This window comes from Cervus elaphus, chromosome 19, assembly GCF_910594005.1.
Source record: "Cervus elaphus chromosome 19, mCerEla1.1, whole genome shotgun sequence".
NCBI lineage: Eukaryota > Metazoa > Chordata > Mammalia > Artiodactyla > Cervidae > Cervus > Cervus elaphus.
In genome coordinates, this window is record NC_057833.1 from 65,712,342 (window position 1) to 65,728,686 (window position 16,345).

Here is a 16,345-nt window from a genome sequence, read left to right on the forward strand (position 1 = left end):
GACCTTTTCCAGTCCTATGGCCACTGCTGAGTTTTCCAAATTTGCTGGCATATTGAGTGCAGTACTTTGGCAGCATCATCTTTAGGATTTGAAATAGCTCAGCTGGAATTCCAACACCTCCACTAACGTTCGTAGTGATGCTTCCTAAGGCCCACGACTTCGCATTCCAGGATGTCTGGCTCTAGGTGAGTGATCACACCATCACTATATTGATGGTACCATGGAAAATTTGAATAGTTAAACATATTGCTAATTCAAAAGCTTAGTCAGTTTCATTTTTTTTTTACTATCCCAGATCTTTAGCCAGAGCAGGTTTGAAACTATAAAAACCTTTGCATTTCGACTCTTCCTTTGCATTACAATGTAATTTGACATCTTATAAGTATAGGGAAAATCAAATAGTAGTAAGACATCTAGAGATGTGAAATTTATTTAAGAAATCAGTGAGATAAAACTATTTTGAAGCAGACTTTTATTGCTTTTTTTTTTTTTTTAATCAGTGAGAATTAGCTCTTAGAAACATCATACAGTAAGGTATTTTTCCTCAGGTAGAGCATTTAGTTGTGAAAATACTGCTATAACTGTCCTTTGGAGAGTTGGTGTTTATTATTATAACATTCCTACCAGGTCCTTCTGGAGAACATGGTTTTCTTTAAGTGAGTTCCCTACTCTTATCACTCCTGAATTTAGACTCTCTGAGCACATTGTGTGCAAGACACAAAATTTTGCCCAAACTACATGCCGGGTTCCCATTTAAAGATCATAACAGGTGTGTCTAATTTCCAGGCTGTAGTAGAATTGGTAATGATTCTGAATTGAGCTGGAAGGAATTAGATGTATGTTTCCTCTATGTACAGAGAATGTAAAGGCATTGTAAAATTAATACCATATTTACAGCCAAAAGGCTATTTTATAATTTTGGCCTTCTGAGAGTAGAATATGTAAATAGTTTTACTTTGACTAGTAATTGTACAGCTGAAAAGAAAATTGGAAGCACTCCAACAGAACAGAAAACAGCCTCTTAAAATGGAATAATGGCGACACTTTAGAAGAGAACTGGTTATACATACATACTCAGCTTTAACGTTCAGATTTTCGGTTTGTGGAGTCATTCAGTCACAGAACTAAGAATATTTACATGATCTCATGTGTTCCTTTTAAAAATGTATCAAATTTTTTTGATGCTTGTAAGCATCTTCAAAATATCCCTCTAAAACATGAGGAGACCAGTTTCCTCCTCCTTCTATAAACCAGGACACAAAGTGAAGTTTTTCAGCTTAAGATGATGCAGCAGTGCCTGCAGGCCGCAGGACTCCCTTTTCGCTGTCTACAGTCTGCTTAGGCAGTGACTCTCACATCTTCCCATTCAGGGCTTGTGGCTTCTAGCTATTCATATTTACTGTGTGGTAAATTAGGACTGAGAAATTTAAGGATATTTATTTTAAAATAGTAATAAATCCATTACATGTTAATAAAAATAGCATTTTTATGAAAAATAAGTATTTTTAAAAAAAGAGAGAGAGAAGCAGGTTTCTCTGATGGCTTGTTTTAAGAAAAGAATAGTTTGCCAGTACTACCCTGGAGCTCCCAGACCACACCTTGAGAACTGCTATCCCCACACCTTGAGAACTGCTATCCCAGGAAAATAGGAAACCCTCGAGTGAATACTGGACCATTGTCCTTCTCTACTTCTTGGCCATGAGTTAACATTTGGAGAGGGAGAGTTAAAGCAGGGTTTCTCAGCACTGTTGACATTTGGGGCCAGATAATGTTTAATCCTTTGTTGTGACTGTCCTGTGCCTGCAAGAGGTTTAGCAGCAGCCCTGCCTTTTACCCACTGGATGCCACAGCACTTCCCTACCCCATCTCCAATGTCATAAACAGAAATGTCTCTAGATGTGGCCAGATGTTCTCTGAGGGCTAAAATTGCTCCAGTTGAGAACCACTAAATGAAAGAACTCACAGGTAATGGAATATAACCACAGACTTCCTAAAACATACTTTCTTTTCCTGGTAGAAACAATTATAGTATAACAATTAAGTTGAACTGTTGTTTGAGAATGCTAGGGTAATTAGAAAAGAAATATAGCATCACCTTGTTAACCATGGAAATAAATCAAGAGGCTCTTTAAGAATCTACTTTATTCCTAATGCGGATCCCAAATGACTTAACAAGGTAGAAGCAACATTTAATTTTCCGTCATTAATACAGCAGTAGGGGATACTTTTATGAAAACCCTGGCTTTGAAAATTGGGTTTAAGAAAATCTGAGGTTTGGTTTTCCCTTGTTTTTAAAGTTGCTACTAAAAACTGTGGGCCTGGACTTCCCTGGTGGCTCAGTGGTGAAGAATCCGCCTGCCAGTGCAGTAGACACGGGTTCAGTCCCTGATGGAAAATACTGCCGAGCCTGTGCTCTAGAGCCTGGAGCCGCCTAAAGCCCGTGCTCTGCAACAAGAGAAGCCACCGCAGTGAGAAGCCTTAACACCACAACTGGAGAGTAGCCCCTGGTCTCTGCAGCTAGAGAAAAGCCTGCCCAGCAGTGAAGACCCAGCACAGCCAAGAGTAAACAGATAAAACTGTTTAGAAAAAGAAAAGTTGTGGACCTGATACTTACTAGTATTCAGTAATTGTCCTTTAACCCAGCAATATAATTTCCAGAAAATTGTTCTTGGAAATATAAAAGAAATAAATACTTTTCTCTTAAGACCTGAAATATTTCATTTACAACATTGATGATGATATCACAAAGAAAAACTAGCAGTCACCTTGAAGTCCGTAATTAGAGATTAAATCATTTATGATAATTTCTGATACTGTGACGTTCTCCCAGTCAGCAATAGGATGTCTACATATACTATTATGAAAAGACATATAGTTTTTTAAGTAAAAAACAAGTTGCAGAATGTCCCAGTTGCATAAAAATGAAAAAGTATGTATTTCTGTACATGCAGTTGTATATGCCTCAAAATGTTCTGGAACTATAAGGCAATAGGTCTAGAGAGTAGTACTGGGAATGGGGACAGGGACATGTACTTTTTTTCCTCTAAACACTTCTGTAAAATAATACCATTAGCTCATTCCTATAACCAGAAAATATTTCAGTCTGCATAAGTAGGAGTTCCCTGGTTGCTCACTAGTAAAGAACCTGCCTGCCAATGCAGGAGCACAGGTTCAATCCCTGGATTGGTAAGATCCCCTGGAGAAGGAAAGAGCCACCCACGCCAGTATTGTTGTTGCTTGGAAAATCCCACGACAGAGAAGCCTGGTGGGCTATAATCCATGGGCTCACAAAGAGTCAGACATGACTTAGCTACTAAAACAACAATGTTACGTAAATATATATTATTTTGAAAGTTACACTATTATATGCAAATAGATCATTTCAAGAAATAATGCCCAAATAACTCTAATTGGTCACCATGGAAAAAGTGAGACTAATTTTTGTCCCCCACAGAAGAAATACTTGTCAATAATAAACTGCTGAAGTTGTACTTTGGATTTCAAAGTGCCTAAAACTGATGTTTAATGGCTTCAGGGAACTGACTACTTGTAATCCGTGTTCAAGCCCTTTTTTTAATCTATTGGGATATGTGGATATGTATGGACACCTCAGTATCTTCTTTGGATCTTAATATCTGGTTCCCATTTACTTATCTAGGTCATGAGACATGTGTAGAACTCCTTTTAGAACAAGATGTTTTCCAGAAAACGGAAGGAAATGCTTTCAGTCCGTTGCATTGTGCTGTGTAAGTAAAGGCAGAATGAATCGGATTTGATTTGAGTATTTAAGAAACAAAGCATCGCTTTGAGAGTGATCACCTTGTTACCTTCACAGAATAAATGACAACGAGGGTGCTGCTGAGATGTTAATTGATACCTTAGGCTCCAGCATTGTGAACGCCACAGATTCAAAAGGAAGGTAGGAATTCAACCATGTAGAAAATTTCATTAGTTATTAGATTAATATGGGAGAATTTAAAGAAACTCCTTTATTACTTAAAGGTTGGTTTTATATTTACAAGTTGTTACAAAATCTTAATTATATTCTCATTATAAAAGGCTTTTTTACCTTGACCAGGGAAACTGGGAAAAAGATTTCCCTTTGTTAAAAACATACGTTCTTGTTGGGCTTCCCCGGTGGCACACATGATTAAGAACCCGCCTGCCAGTGCAGGAGATGGAAAAGACTCAGGTTCAACCTCGGGGTCAGGAAGGTCCCCTGGAGCAGGAAATGGCAACCCACTGCGGGATTCTTGCCTGGAGACTCCCATGGATAGCGGAGCCTGATGGGCCACAGTCCATAGAGTTGCAGAGTCGGACACGACTGAAGCAACTTAGCACGTGCTTGTTACCCGAAGACTCTCTGTTGTTGTTTATTTTTTTGTTTGGCTGTGTTGAGTCTTAATCGTGGCACACAGGATTTTTCATTGTGGCTCAAGGAGTCTAGTTGTACGCAGCTGCTGCAGTGTGTGGACTCAGAAATTGTGGCACACAGGCTCAGTGGGATCTTGGTTCCTCCACCAGGGGTCGAACTCTCATCCCCTGCATTGCAAGGCAGATTCTTTCTTTTATGTGTTTGGTTGTGTTGGGTCTCAGCACACAGGCCCTGCGGCAGCTGGGATCTTAGTTCGTGAACCAGGAATCGAACCCATGTTGTCTGCATTGCAAGGTGGATGCTTAACCACTGGACCACCAGGGAGTCCCCCTGAAGACTCTTTAATAAAGTTAACAGATTTCTAATTACAAAGAGTCTAACAGTTGTAATAGATGATGGGGCCGGATTTGTTTCTTTCAAAGTTTCCTTTAATGTCATTTTTTTTTTTTTGGCAGTTTCATAATTTACCCTTATTTATATTAGTTTACCTAAATAATAGTTATCAAAAATACAAATTTTTGTGGCAGGAATTAGTAAGCCTATTTGTATCCAGGCAATAGTTTTATAGCCTGGTATGTAAATCCTTGAAAGCTGCTGGTGATAAATGAAAAATACACACGCACAGACTTAGCCCCGTCTTTGCATTCCTCTGTGGGCAGGACTCCTCTCCACGCAGCCGCCTTCACGGACCACGTGGAGTGTCTGCAGCTTCTGCTCAGCCACAATGCTCATGTGAACTCCGTGGACTCCTCTGGGAAGACGCCCCTCATGATGGCTGCAGAAAACGGACAGACAAACACAGTCGGTAAAGAAACGCTGGAGGCTTTCATTGTTCTAAGTGTGAATATTGCCTGTGTATAATATAGCTCCCATCTGACTCTGGTTCATTGAATTTTCCATTAGTTATCTCACCATTCCTCAGATTTAAAACCTTTTACCTGCCTACATTCGTGTTTTCTTTTAGGTCCACAGTATTTTCAGTTGGCCTCATGTTAGCAGGCAGTGTTAGGATGGTCAAGAAACCTGACTCTGGAGTCAGACTGAATGTGAGTCCTAGATCTGCCAACTGAGTGGCCTCATGCCTCAGTCTTTCCATCTGTACAGTGACAAAAATAACAGTACCTACTTCATAGGGTTGTTTTGAGAGGTAAATAAGTTACTATAAATCTAGAGTACTTAAAACAGTGTGAAATTTAGTAAGCACTCACAGAATGAATGTCAGTTGCTGTTGTTCTTGTCTGTTCCTTATACAACACACACACACACACGAGAATATAATATAGACCTTTATATTGCAATGTGTTTTTGCACTTATGTTTTTGCCAGAGGGATATTTTTCCTTTCTGTCTTCATTTCTCTGCAGTGAGTTATTAGTAATCTGAGGTGTATGTTCATATACAAAAGAGTTGATACAATTTTTCCTCCCAGAGATGCTGGTTAGCAGTGCTAGTGCAGATCTGACTTTACAAGATAACAGTAAAAACACCGCCCTCCATTTGGCTTGCAGTAAGGTAGGTACACATCTTAACAATATTTTTTGATTGTTAATATCGACAGTGGCATTTAAGGTTTTTCCACTTAACTAAAATGAACAGAGCTAGGGACCAAACCTGTCTAATAATCACTGGCATCAGATTTCTTGGAAAAAAAGATTACTTATGTATGAAACATCATGGTATATGAAATTTCCAGTAAGCCAAGTAAGTTTTGGACCACAGGCTTAAATGTACTTATTGTCTTTTTCTAATCTCTATAATCTTAAATATTCTTGTCCTCTCCTGTAACCCCATTACACCAATTCATGTTTGGACGTATATTTAAGACATTAGCCAAGAAAATGCATAGTATATGAATGGTAATATATGGACGAAGATTGGGGTGTATTGAGTGTATAAAGTTATCTTTGATGGTGCCGAAGTTTTTAAGAGTTATTTGTCATAATTTTAGGGTCATGAAACTAGTGCCTTGTTAATACTGGAAAAGATAACAGATAGAAACCTCATCAATGCAACCAATGCAGCTTTGCAAACGTGAGTACTTCCAGTATCTAGTGTAAACCTTGTGACCTTTAATTATAAAAATGATTAATGGAATTCTTTTCTGTGATTGGAGTCAGTCTGTCACAGAAGTAATTAAAAAATAAAAAACAGTTCTTAAAATTGACAAAACTCATTTCTAAAATCATCATAATTAAAAGACATTATTTAAAAAGTTTTTGAATTGAAACCCTTATTCTTGAAAATAATAGGTTGTCAGTCAATCCAGTTTTATGGTGGAAAGGAATACTATTCTGTGTGTTTTATGGCAACCAACTGAAATAATACACTTAACAACAAATGAGGCAAAAAGTTTTATACATGTCTGTAGCTAGAGAGATTTCAGAAATAATCAGGTCTTTAATGTGAGCCGCCAGTTCTGGGTGACTGCCTAAATCCTGGCCCAGCGTCTTCCATTATTCCTCACCATTTTCATTTGCTGTTCTGCTTTGAGACTTAGTAAAGAGAAGAATCTTACAATAATGGTTCCCATTCAGGTCTCAGTCTCATCCCTTAAGGGTCCAGAATGAGTCATGGAACCTGTAAACTGTTTTAAAAACCTATTGGAACTTGTGCTGTTGCAGTTTACAGTTTTATTGTTTAATACATGTGTTTGCCAACCACATTTCTTAACACAACTTAAGAATGCAGTTTAGTTAGTAAATCTTTTTAAACGTTGGTCTTGAAGGAAACTGGCACGAGGGTCTGGAGGAGGTGGGAGCTGCTGCTGGCTGGCGCTGGGTGCAGCGCTGACAGGCGCTCCGAGTCCTGGCTCTCCCGGGCCTCTCTCCCCTCCTCACTGCCGTCGGGACCAGCGGCCTCCGGTCTGCGTCTGTGGGTCTCCATGGCCTAGCGTAAATGGTCTTCAACAACCAGGGTAGAGAGTGAGCACACGCATGCATGGGCCTGCACACATGGACGTGTACACATATTGTTTTCTCTCCAGACCTCTGCATGTTGCTGCCCGAAACGGGCTGACAATGGTGGTTCAAGAACTCTTGGGGAAAGGGGCAAGCGTGCTTGCGGTCGATGAGAACGGTGAGTAGTGTCTGCCTGCTCTTTCCCTAACCTGCTAGAGGCGTTGGCCTTTCAGTGATCCATACTTGAAGGAAAGGAGACTTGGGGACTTTTCACTGGTCAGAGAGGAGAGCTGGAGTTAATACTGACGAGGGCTTACACTTTGTGGCAAAAGGAACGAGGGCAGGAGAAACAGGGAAAGTCCATCTAACAGGTGAGCTCCCGAGTTTCACGCATCTCTTAAATCAGAGTTGTGTTTGCCTGCTCAGGCACTCAGTCGAGTCCGACTCTTTGCGACCCCATGGACTGTAACCTGCCAGGTTCCTCTGTCCATGGGATTTTCCAGGGGTTGCCATTTCCTCCTCCAGGGGATCTTCCTCAACCCAGAGATCAAACCTGAGTCTCCTGCATTGGCAGGCAAATTCTCTTTACCAGCTGCACCAGCTGGGAAGCCCAAATCAGAATTAGGATTTATTAACTTTGGTTTAGTGATATCACCTTTGTTATCTTAGTATTCAAAGAATTTGTTCTTTCAGCAAACATTTATCAAGACCCTTACTTGAATGCCAGGTTTTATCAGAATCTAGTCTTCCCATCCAGGGCCTATCCTCTTTGCCTGCCTGAGGCGGTCTCTGTAGCATCTCTTTGCTTTGTGTCCTATAATAATGGCTTTTGTAGGATCTCTCTGCAAAAAAACATCATTTCTCTCATCATAACACACCTCTCATTACTCCTACTGCTCCTGCTGTGGCCGTATGTCTCTGTCCCCCTTTGCAGCACAGTTACTCAGGAGTCATTTCTCCCTCTGTCTCCAGTTCTCGTCTTTCTTCTCCCTTCAGTGCCCTCTGGTCAGACCTTCACCCCACCACACTACAGCACTGTTCTCAGCAAGACCACCAGTGACCTCCACAGTGTTAGGAATCAACTCTGCTTTGACTTGACATACAGAATTCAACACAACTGATTATTCCTTCCTTCCTTAGGAATAGGCTTTTAATGTGGAATTTAAAATGTATATGAAATACCAGATGGGAAGGTTGCAGTCTGCCATAGCTAGTGTCTGATATTCCCCCAAGTAGTCTCCATACTTTGCTTTTGCAGCACGCTGTCCCCTGGACCAGTAGATGCAGATCACTTATGGCAGGATAAGGGGGAGGGTCAGAGAGAATGCATATGGTTTTTACTATAGTATCCTTCTTAAAGGGATGTTCTTCATTCACAAATACCTGGTTCCTTGAATTAGTAACTGGATAAGGGTTTGTAACTTCTTGTTTTGTTGTTAAATAATTATATTTACTAGAACTGAATATTTTTTATTTTACTGATTTTTTATTGAAGTATAAGTGACATACAACATTCTGTTAGTTTCAGGTATACCCATTTTTTTTTGCATAAACTTTCTTTACGTGGCTTTCTGGACTCCACATTTTCTTAGTTTTCCTCCTACAGTGCTATCTTCAGTTTCTTTCACTAAGTTTCTCTCTCTTCTCCTCAACTTGTTACTATTGGAGAGCTCGCAAGTTCAGTACTTCATTCTTTTTGCTTTTTCTACACATCTACTTCTGCTTCATTGATGACACTAAAGCCTTTGACTGTGTGGTTCACAACAGACTGGAAAATTCTTAAAGAGATGGGAGTATTAGACCACCTTACCTGTTTCCTGAGAAATCTGTATGCAAGGTCAAGAAGCAACAGTTAGAACCAGACATGAAACAACAGACTGGTTCAAAACTGTGAAAGGAGTACGTCACGGCTGTGTATTGTCACCCTGCTTATTTAACTTCTGTGCTGAGTATGTCATGCAAAATGCTGGGCTAGATGAATCACAAGCTGGAATCAAGATTGCCAGGAGAAATATCAACAACCTCAGATACACAGATGATACCACTCTATTGGCAGAAAGCGAAGAGGCAATAAAGAGCCTCTTGATGAGGGCAAAAGAAGAGAGTGAAAAAGCTGGCTTAAAACTCAACATTCAAAAAACTTAAGATCATGGCATCCAGTCCCATCACTTCATGGCAAATAGACGGGGGAAAAGTGGGAACAGTGACAGACTTTATTTGCTTGGGCTCCAAAATCACTGCAGATGGTGACAGCAGCTGTGAAATTAAAAAGACACTTGCTCCTTGGAAGGAGAAAGTTATGACATACCTGGAGAATGTATTAGAAAGCAGAGACATCACTTTGCCACATCACTTTGCCAACAAAGGTCTATATAGTTAAAGCTATGGGTTTTTTCCAGTAATCATGTACAGATGTGAGAGTCAGACCATGAAGAAGGTTGAACACCCAAGAACTGATACTTTCAAACTGTGGTGCTGAAAAAGATTCTTGAGAGTCCCTTGGACAGCATGGAGATCAAACCAGTCAATCCTAAGGGAAATCAACCCTGAATATTCATTGGAAGGACTGATGCTGAAGCTGAAGCTCCAATACTTTGGCCACCTGATGCAAAGAGCTGACTCATTGGAAAAGACCCTGATGCTGGGAAAGATTGAAGGTGGGAGGAGAAGGGGACGACAGAAGGTGAGATGGTCGATGGCATCACTGACTGAATGGACACGAGTTTCAGTATGCTCAGGGAGATGGTGAAGGAGTGGGGAGCCTGGTGTGCTGCCGTCCATGGGGTCACAAAGAGTCGGCCACAGCTTAGTGACTGAACAGCAACACTGCCTACATTCACTCTCTGGGTGACCTCATCCAGTTCTGGGGTCCCAAACACTGCATCTGTGCTGAGAATGTGTGAATTTACGTCTCCAGCTGCCTGACTGATAGCATACCCTGTGAATGTCTGATGCACAGGTCCAGAACTGGACTGCTGACCCTCTCTCCCCCTGCCAAGCCTGCTCTCTGCACAGCCATCCTTGGCTCAGCTGATGACCATTCCCATCCTTGCGATTGCTCCTTGACACCTCTCATACCCAGGGCACAGTCCACCAACTTGTACTATTGATCTGCCTCCAAAGTATATTCAGATATGCCCACTTTTCCCCCTCTACCACCACCCTTGGCCAGGATCCTTTTAAAATACGTGGGAGAGGCTTCCCTAGTGCCTCAGTGGTAAAGAACCTGCCTGCCAGTGCAGGAGACACGGGTTCCATCCCTGGTCCGAGAAGATCCCACACGCCATGAAGCCCATGTGCCCACAACTGCTGAGCCTGTGCTCTGGAGCCTGGGAGCCACAACTGCTGAGTCCATGTGCTGCAGCTGCTGAGGCCTGAGTGCTGTAGGCCCCCTGCTCCGCAGTGAGAGCAAGCACCGCAGTGAAAAGCCAGCACTGAGGCTAGAGAAACGTGTGGGGAGCTGCTGCTCATCCGCATCTCAGTTTACCGATGGTCCTTAGAGGATCTCTCGGGGCCGACCGAATCTCAGTTTACCGATGGTCCTTAGATGATCTCTTGGGGCCGATTGTCAGCTCTTTCTGTTACCACTCCCGCTTGTCTCCTCGTCGTCCCGCCTTGTCCTGTTCTGCCACGCCAGCTCCTCACACCGTGTACGTGATGGTGTACGTGCATCATGATCTTTCTTGCAGCTTCAAACACTCTGTCCCCAATAGTCTTTGACTGAACCCTTCACCTGTTTCCAGTCTTAGCTCAAATGTCATCTATTCAGTGAATCCCATCCCAACTACCCTTATAACACAGCCTGCTGATCACCCCCATCGCATTCTCAGTTCTTCTTACCCTGCTGTATTCCTTCCTTTTCCTTCTTTCCAGGGAGCGTATCTTCTCATAGACGAGGCAGGAGTCTGTGCGCACAGATCTGTGCTGAGTGGTTAGAAGAGCCCCTGGCCACATCAGGCTCAGCGGGTGTGTGTAGGTGATGATGCGGTGAGCAGTGTGCTGAGTCCCGCAGACGCACGGTAGGGTCCAGGTCAGCCCACTGCCTTGCGTGGCAGTGAGAACAAACAGGCTGTCCCAAGGCCCGTGAAGCAGTTCAGTTAGAATAAACCTGGAATGCTGCAGGAGATATCAGGGAGGGTATCCCCCCGAAGTGCCTTCTGAGCCAGAATCCAAAGGACAAGTGAAAACACGGGAGAAAACTCTAAGCTGAGAGAGTGGCATATTTAATAGAGATACAACGCAGGGCAGTGTGAGTACTGAGTTAGACCACACCTGAGTCTCTTAGGTCAAGTGGCAAAGGATCTTTGTGTCAGGGAGAACAAAGCTAGTCTGAAAGGGAGCAAGTCTAGACTAGGTAACAAGTTCACAGTCATGGTGGGAGGAGGGAGTGGGCAGAAATACGGCAGAGATGTTGGAGGTGAAAGGACATTGATGTTTCTTCCCTCCCCAGGCTCCGATGAATCCCCGGATTCATCGGAGCCTGGGGAGGGAAGACATGGCCTGCAGTCTGGCATGGAGCGATATGGGCAGGGGAGGGGAGGCCATTGTTTAAGATGAGAATGTAGAAGGAAGAGCTGGGTTCACTTAGGAACATGAGAAAAGCTCACTGGCAACTCCAAGTGGCTAATTGAACATCGACATATGGATCTGGAGCCCAAAGTCAGCAGGATCTAGGTTGGACGTAGAAATTTGGGAATCGTTAGTTTAATATAATCATGAAATCCATAGGAGTGAGTGGTACCACCCACTAAGATAAGTTCAGTCTCACCTAATTTAAAAGAAACTTTCACTGTCAGCAAATTACATTTCTGGAAATAAGAAGCAATATAGATTAAAGTGAAGAGCCTAAATTGCTAACCTGTATAGGATATTTGGTCACATTGTGAGGCTGTAAATCAAATAGCCAGTAGACGATCTTTGTTGGTCATTTTCAAGGTTTTATATTGCTTTTGCATATGAAAAGGATAATAAACAGATGGCAATGAAGGTCGCCTGTGACCTAATGTCTTCTTACATACTTTGCAATATGAGATCGTAATCAGGGTCCAAAGTTAGTAAGTCATAGTAAGTACCCATCTTATTTTGTAATCAATTCTAACCTTCAGATTAATGATCCAATTATAAATTGTTCCAGTAACAAGAGAGGTTGACGATTTAATTAGACTCTGTGTTTTCACTGTCTTCTTTCCTGACCCAACCAAGTGTTCCCAGTTTGTTGCACGGATACTTTGTTGCGGTGGTATTGGTCAGTTGCTAGGACACTTTGTGACCTCATGGACTGCAGCACAGTAGACTCCTCTGTCCACCACTGTCTCCCAGAGTTTGCGCAAATTCATGTCCATCCTCTGCCACCCCCTTCTACTTTTGCCTTCAGTCTTTCTCAGCATCAGGGTCTTTTCTAGCAAATCAGCTCTTCACATCAGGTAGCCAAAGTACTGGGGCTTCAACTTTAGCATCAGCCCGTCCAATGAATATTCAGAGCTGGTTTCCTTTAGGATTGACTGTTTGATGTCCTTGCTGTCCAAGGGGCTCTCAAGAGTCTTCTCCAGCACCACAGTTTGAAAGCATCAATTCTTCAGCACTCAACCTTCTTTATGGTTCAACTCTCTTTATGGTACATGACATGGAAAAACCATAGCTTTGACTAGATGGACCTTGTCAGCAAAATGATGTCTCTGCTTTTCAATACACTGTCTAGGTTTGTCATAGCTTTCCTTCCAAGGCACAAACGTCTTTGACTTTCATGGCTACCGTTACCATTCTCAGTGATTTTGGAGCCCAAGAAAAAAGTCTGTCACTGTTCCTACTTTTCCCCCATCTATTTGCCGTGAAGTGGTGGGACTGGAGGCCATGATCTTAATTTTTTGAATGTTGAGTTTTAAACCAGCTTTTTCACTCTCCTCTTTCACTTTCATCAAGAAACTCTTTAGTTCTTCTTCACTTTCTGCCATTAGGTTGGTGTCATCTGCATATCTGAGGTTGTTGATATTTCTCACGCAATCTTGATTCCAGCTTGTGATTCATCCAGCCCAGCATTTAGAGTTAAAGTCAGTCTTCTGCTAAAGAAGGGAACATATGCAAAGGAAACATTTGTTTGATTTAGGAGCTTTAAACCTGTTTATGTTTTTCTCAATGGACTATGACCCCAAAAGAAGTTAAGTGGTGGCCATGTGTTTTCATTGAACATGCATATTTTGAGCACCAGCTCAGAGCCTCATTCACAAATTAGTGCACATTTAGGCTTCTCAGCATGTAAGCCCTTCCTTACAGAACTTCAAATTAACGGTAAAACTCCCCCAGCATTCTGAATGAAGTTTTACCAGACTTTTTCCCCCCTTATTCTAGCCTTATACCATCTGGGAACTTGGATGGATGCAGATAAGTTATGAGATAGTGGAGGAACCATCCATCCGGGACCTCGGTTTCCTCTGTAGTCTGTTAGGTCTCCTCCCACCCTAGGTTTCTATGACCTTCCTCTTTTACTATTTATTACAAAGTTCTGAATCATTTTAATTAAGCCAGCTTATTACATAAGCCAAGTAATTTAAAATATGTCTAAGGTTGAAGACCAGGATAGGTTTACTACCTTTCTTTAGTGAAGTGAGTCTCAGGATGAGTGATTTTAACCTTGTCTTTAATTCCAGGCTATACCCCAGCTTTGGCCTGTGCCCCCAACAAGGACGTGGCGGACTGCCTCGCGCTCATTCTGGCCACCATGATGCCTATCTCGTCAAGTAGCCCTTTATCATCCCTGACATTCAATGCCATTAACCGCTACACCAACACCTCGAAAACTGTCAGCTTTGAAGCCTTGCCCATCATGAGAAATGAACCCAGCTCCTACTGTAGCTTCAACAACATCGGCGGGGAGCAGGAGTACTTATACACCGATGTGGATGAGCTCAATGACTCCGATTCAGAGACCTACTAACAGGCTGAGCCAGAGACCTGGGGAGGCGTTCTGACACTGATGCTTCAAACTGTGCTTTTTCAGGAACAAGGCACTTTCTTACTCACATACAAACGCAACCTAAGAGAGTGCAAACAGGAATATGATGACATTAGGAAGAACAGTTTTACAGGCATGTTTTACAAAAGGAACTGCTGGAATCTTGAAGCAGACTTGACCAGAGGAGAACACTTGATGGCACATAGCCTCATCATTGTGGACTTTGGGTTTGCAGTGCCTGGAATTATCTGGGACACTGCACCCTGATCTGCTCACACAAGCAACACTATCGTCAAAGAAGAGATAAGGACACTAGATTTCAATTTTATCAATAAAACTACAACTAAATTTAAGGGCAATAAAAGTTTGGTACAATAGGCATGATGTGCACAGCAAATTGCCAAAGGACCAAATAACTCGGGTTTTAACAGAGCACCACTTTGCGGAAACTGGAGCGGGTGAAACTAGACATTATCTAAACCAAACTTCAATATTTCTGAAAATGAAGCTGAGATTTGGTTTTCAATGTTGATTTTTTTTTTTAAAAGAAAACATCTGAAAGCCTCCTAATATGTATTAAACCATGAGAGAAAGCAGATGTATTTTTACATTTTTTTTCTTTTACATAAAAATTTTAAAATTCCAACTTTTATAATAGAATTGAAAACCAGCTGACTGGGTGCAGTCAGGGTGAAAATATTTGTGATGTAGACTTGTAATAGATTGGGGTCAGGCTGTTGGTTGCCGGGTTTTGAATGGTTTAGGTTTAAAACTGAACTATTTTTGTTTGAAAATGTAAAGAATTTCCTCAAAGAAGGAAATTTCGTAAAATCAGGAAGTGGATGATTTTCACCCTGTTGCAGCCCAGTGGTCCGGTCCTGGGGAGTGGCGTTTCAGCCTCACTGCTTTGGGTGGTACACTTTGGTCACCTTTGTGTCTCCCCTGTGCCTCCACAGTGGACTAGGGTATTTTTGTTGTCATTGTTTAGTGAAGAATCAAAAAGAAAAACTCCCTTGCTACTCATAAATTAACATCATCAAGTCTCTTGGAAGGCATTTCTATACTGGGCAAGGTTTAAAATACTAAAGCCTTTAGGTCTTATTCACATTTAAAGTAGCGTGTTTATAACATGCTAGATTGGAAGACTGCCTTCCAAATAACAAAGAGTGGGGGAAGGCTGATGTTTAGGCTTTTAAATGACTATTTATATGGGTCTGCTTTTACTGTAACTGTCACCTTCCCAGTGAAAATGATTTCACTTACGTAGGGGGTCTTCCAAGTCGGGGTAGAGTTCCATAAATTTTCACAAAGTGATTCCCAATTTCATTTTATTCTTTTTGTATCGTGAAACTGGAAACTTTATGACATTGTAAATTATCAGCTGGTTTTTCTGAATATAAAGTGTGAAAACACAGAACAGTATTTTGATCTATTTGATAATTTTGTGGGTTTTTGAAGAATTAATGAGCATGTAAATAGAAATAGTGACTGCTTGAATACTGTATTTACTTGCACTCTTTCAGTACATCAAGATTCCTGTATATTTTAGAGTATAATAAAACACAGATGTGAGTTGTATTTAATGCATAATGTATTTGTATCTGTGCATATTACTTAAAAATCTATAAAGTTTCTAGGGCATTGACTACTAGATTTTAAGCATTTTTTCTAAAATATTTACAGAAATTATAAATGTAATTGTCCATCTTTTCTTTATAATATAAAGAAGTCATAATGGGCCCTTCCTAATTATTAGTGGTAGGAAGGTGTATATGCATTTTAAAGACAGCAGACTACATTTTCTTTTGTACCTTTTGGAAAAAAAAGAAAAAACTCAAGAGGATTCTAAAAGTATACATATGTGTACTTTCTCTTTCCTTTTAGGAATTCTCTTCTGAATTCCCTGAGGGAATTTCCTAGAGTCTCAGAATTGAAAGAGACCTGAGGTTCATCCAGTCCAGCCTCTTAACAAATGCAGGAGCCCCTTCTACCTGTGTGACCCTTCCACCTTGAACACTTGCAGTGACTCTACCTCACCAGGCAGCCCACTCAGTTGCTGAGCAGCTTCAGCTGTTATAAAGGTCTTCCTTAGGTAGAGCTGAAGCCTCCCTCCCTCCCAGGAACT

The 16,345-nt window shown here is 41.5% G+C and overlaps 1 protein-coding gene across 5 annotated transcripts in view; it reads left to right on the plus strand.

Moving 5' to 3' along the window:
* ANKRD28 (ankyrin repeat domain 28) overlaps positions 1–15,798 on the plus strand; it is a 198,333-nt gene extending 182,535 nt beyond the window's left edge. For all 5 annotated transcript variants that reach the window (XM_043875390.1, XM_043875392.1, XM_043875389.1 and 2 more), the window contains 7 exons: positions 3,659–3,746; positions 3,836–3,919; positions 5,035–5,180; positions 5,804–5,886; positions 6,323–6,405; positions 7,358–7,449; positions 13,916–15,798. In XM_043875390.1, the coding sequence (XP_043731325.1) occupies positions 3,659–3,746; positions 3,836–3,919; positions 5,035–5,180; positions 5,804–5,886; positions 6,323–6,405; positions 7,358–7,449; positions 13,916–14,202 (863 nt within the window). In that variant the 3' untranslated portion in view covers positions 14,203–15,798. The remainder of the gene's footprint in view (positions 1–3,658; positions 3,747–3,835; positions 3,920–5,034; positions 5,181–5,803; positions 5,887–6,322; positions 6,406–7,357; positions 7,450–13,915) is intronic.
* Positions 15,799–16,345: the final 547 nt, after the last annotated feature.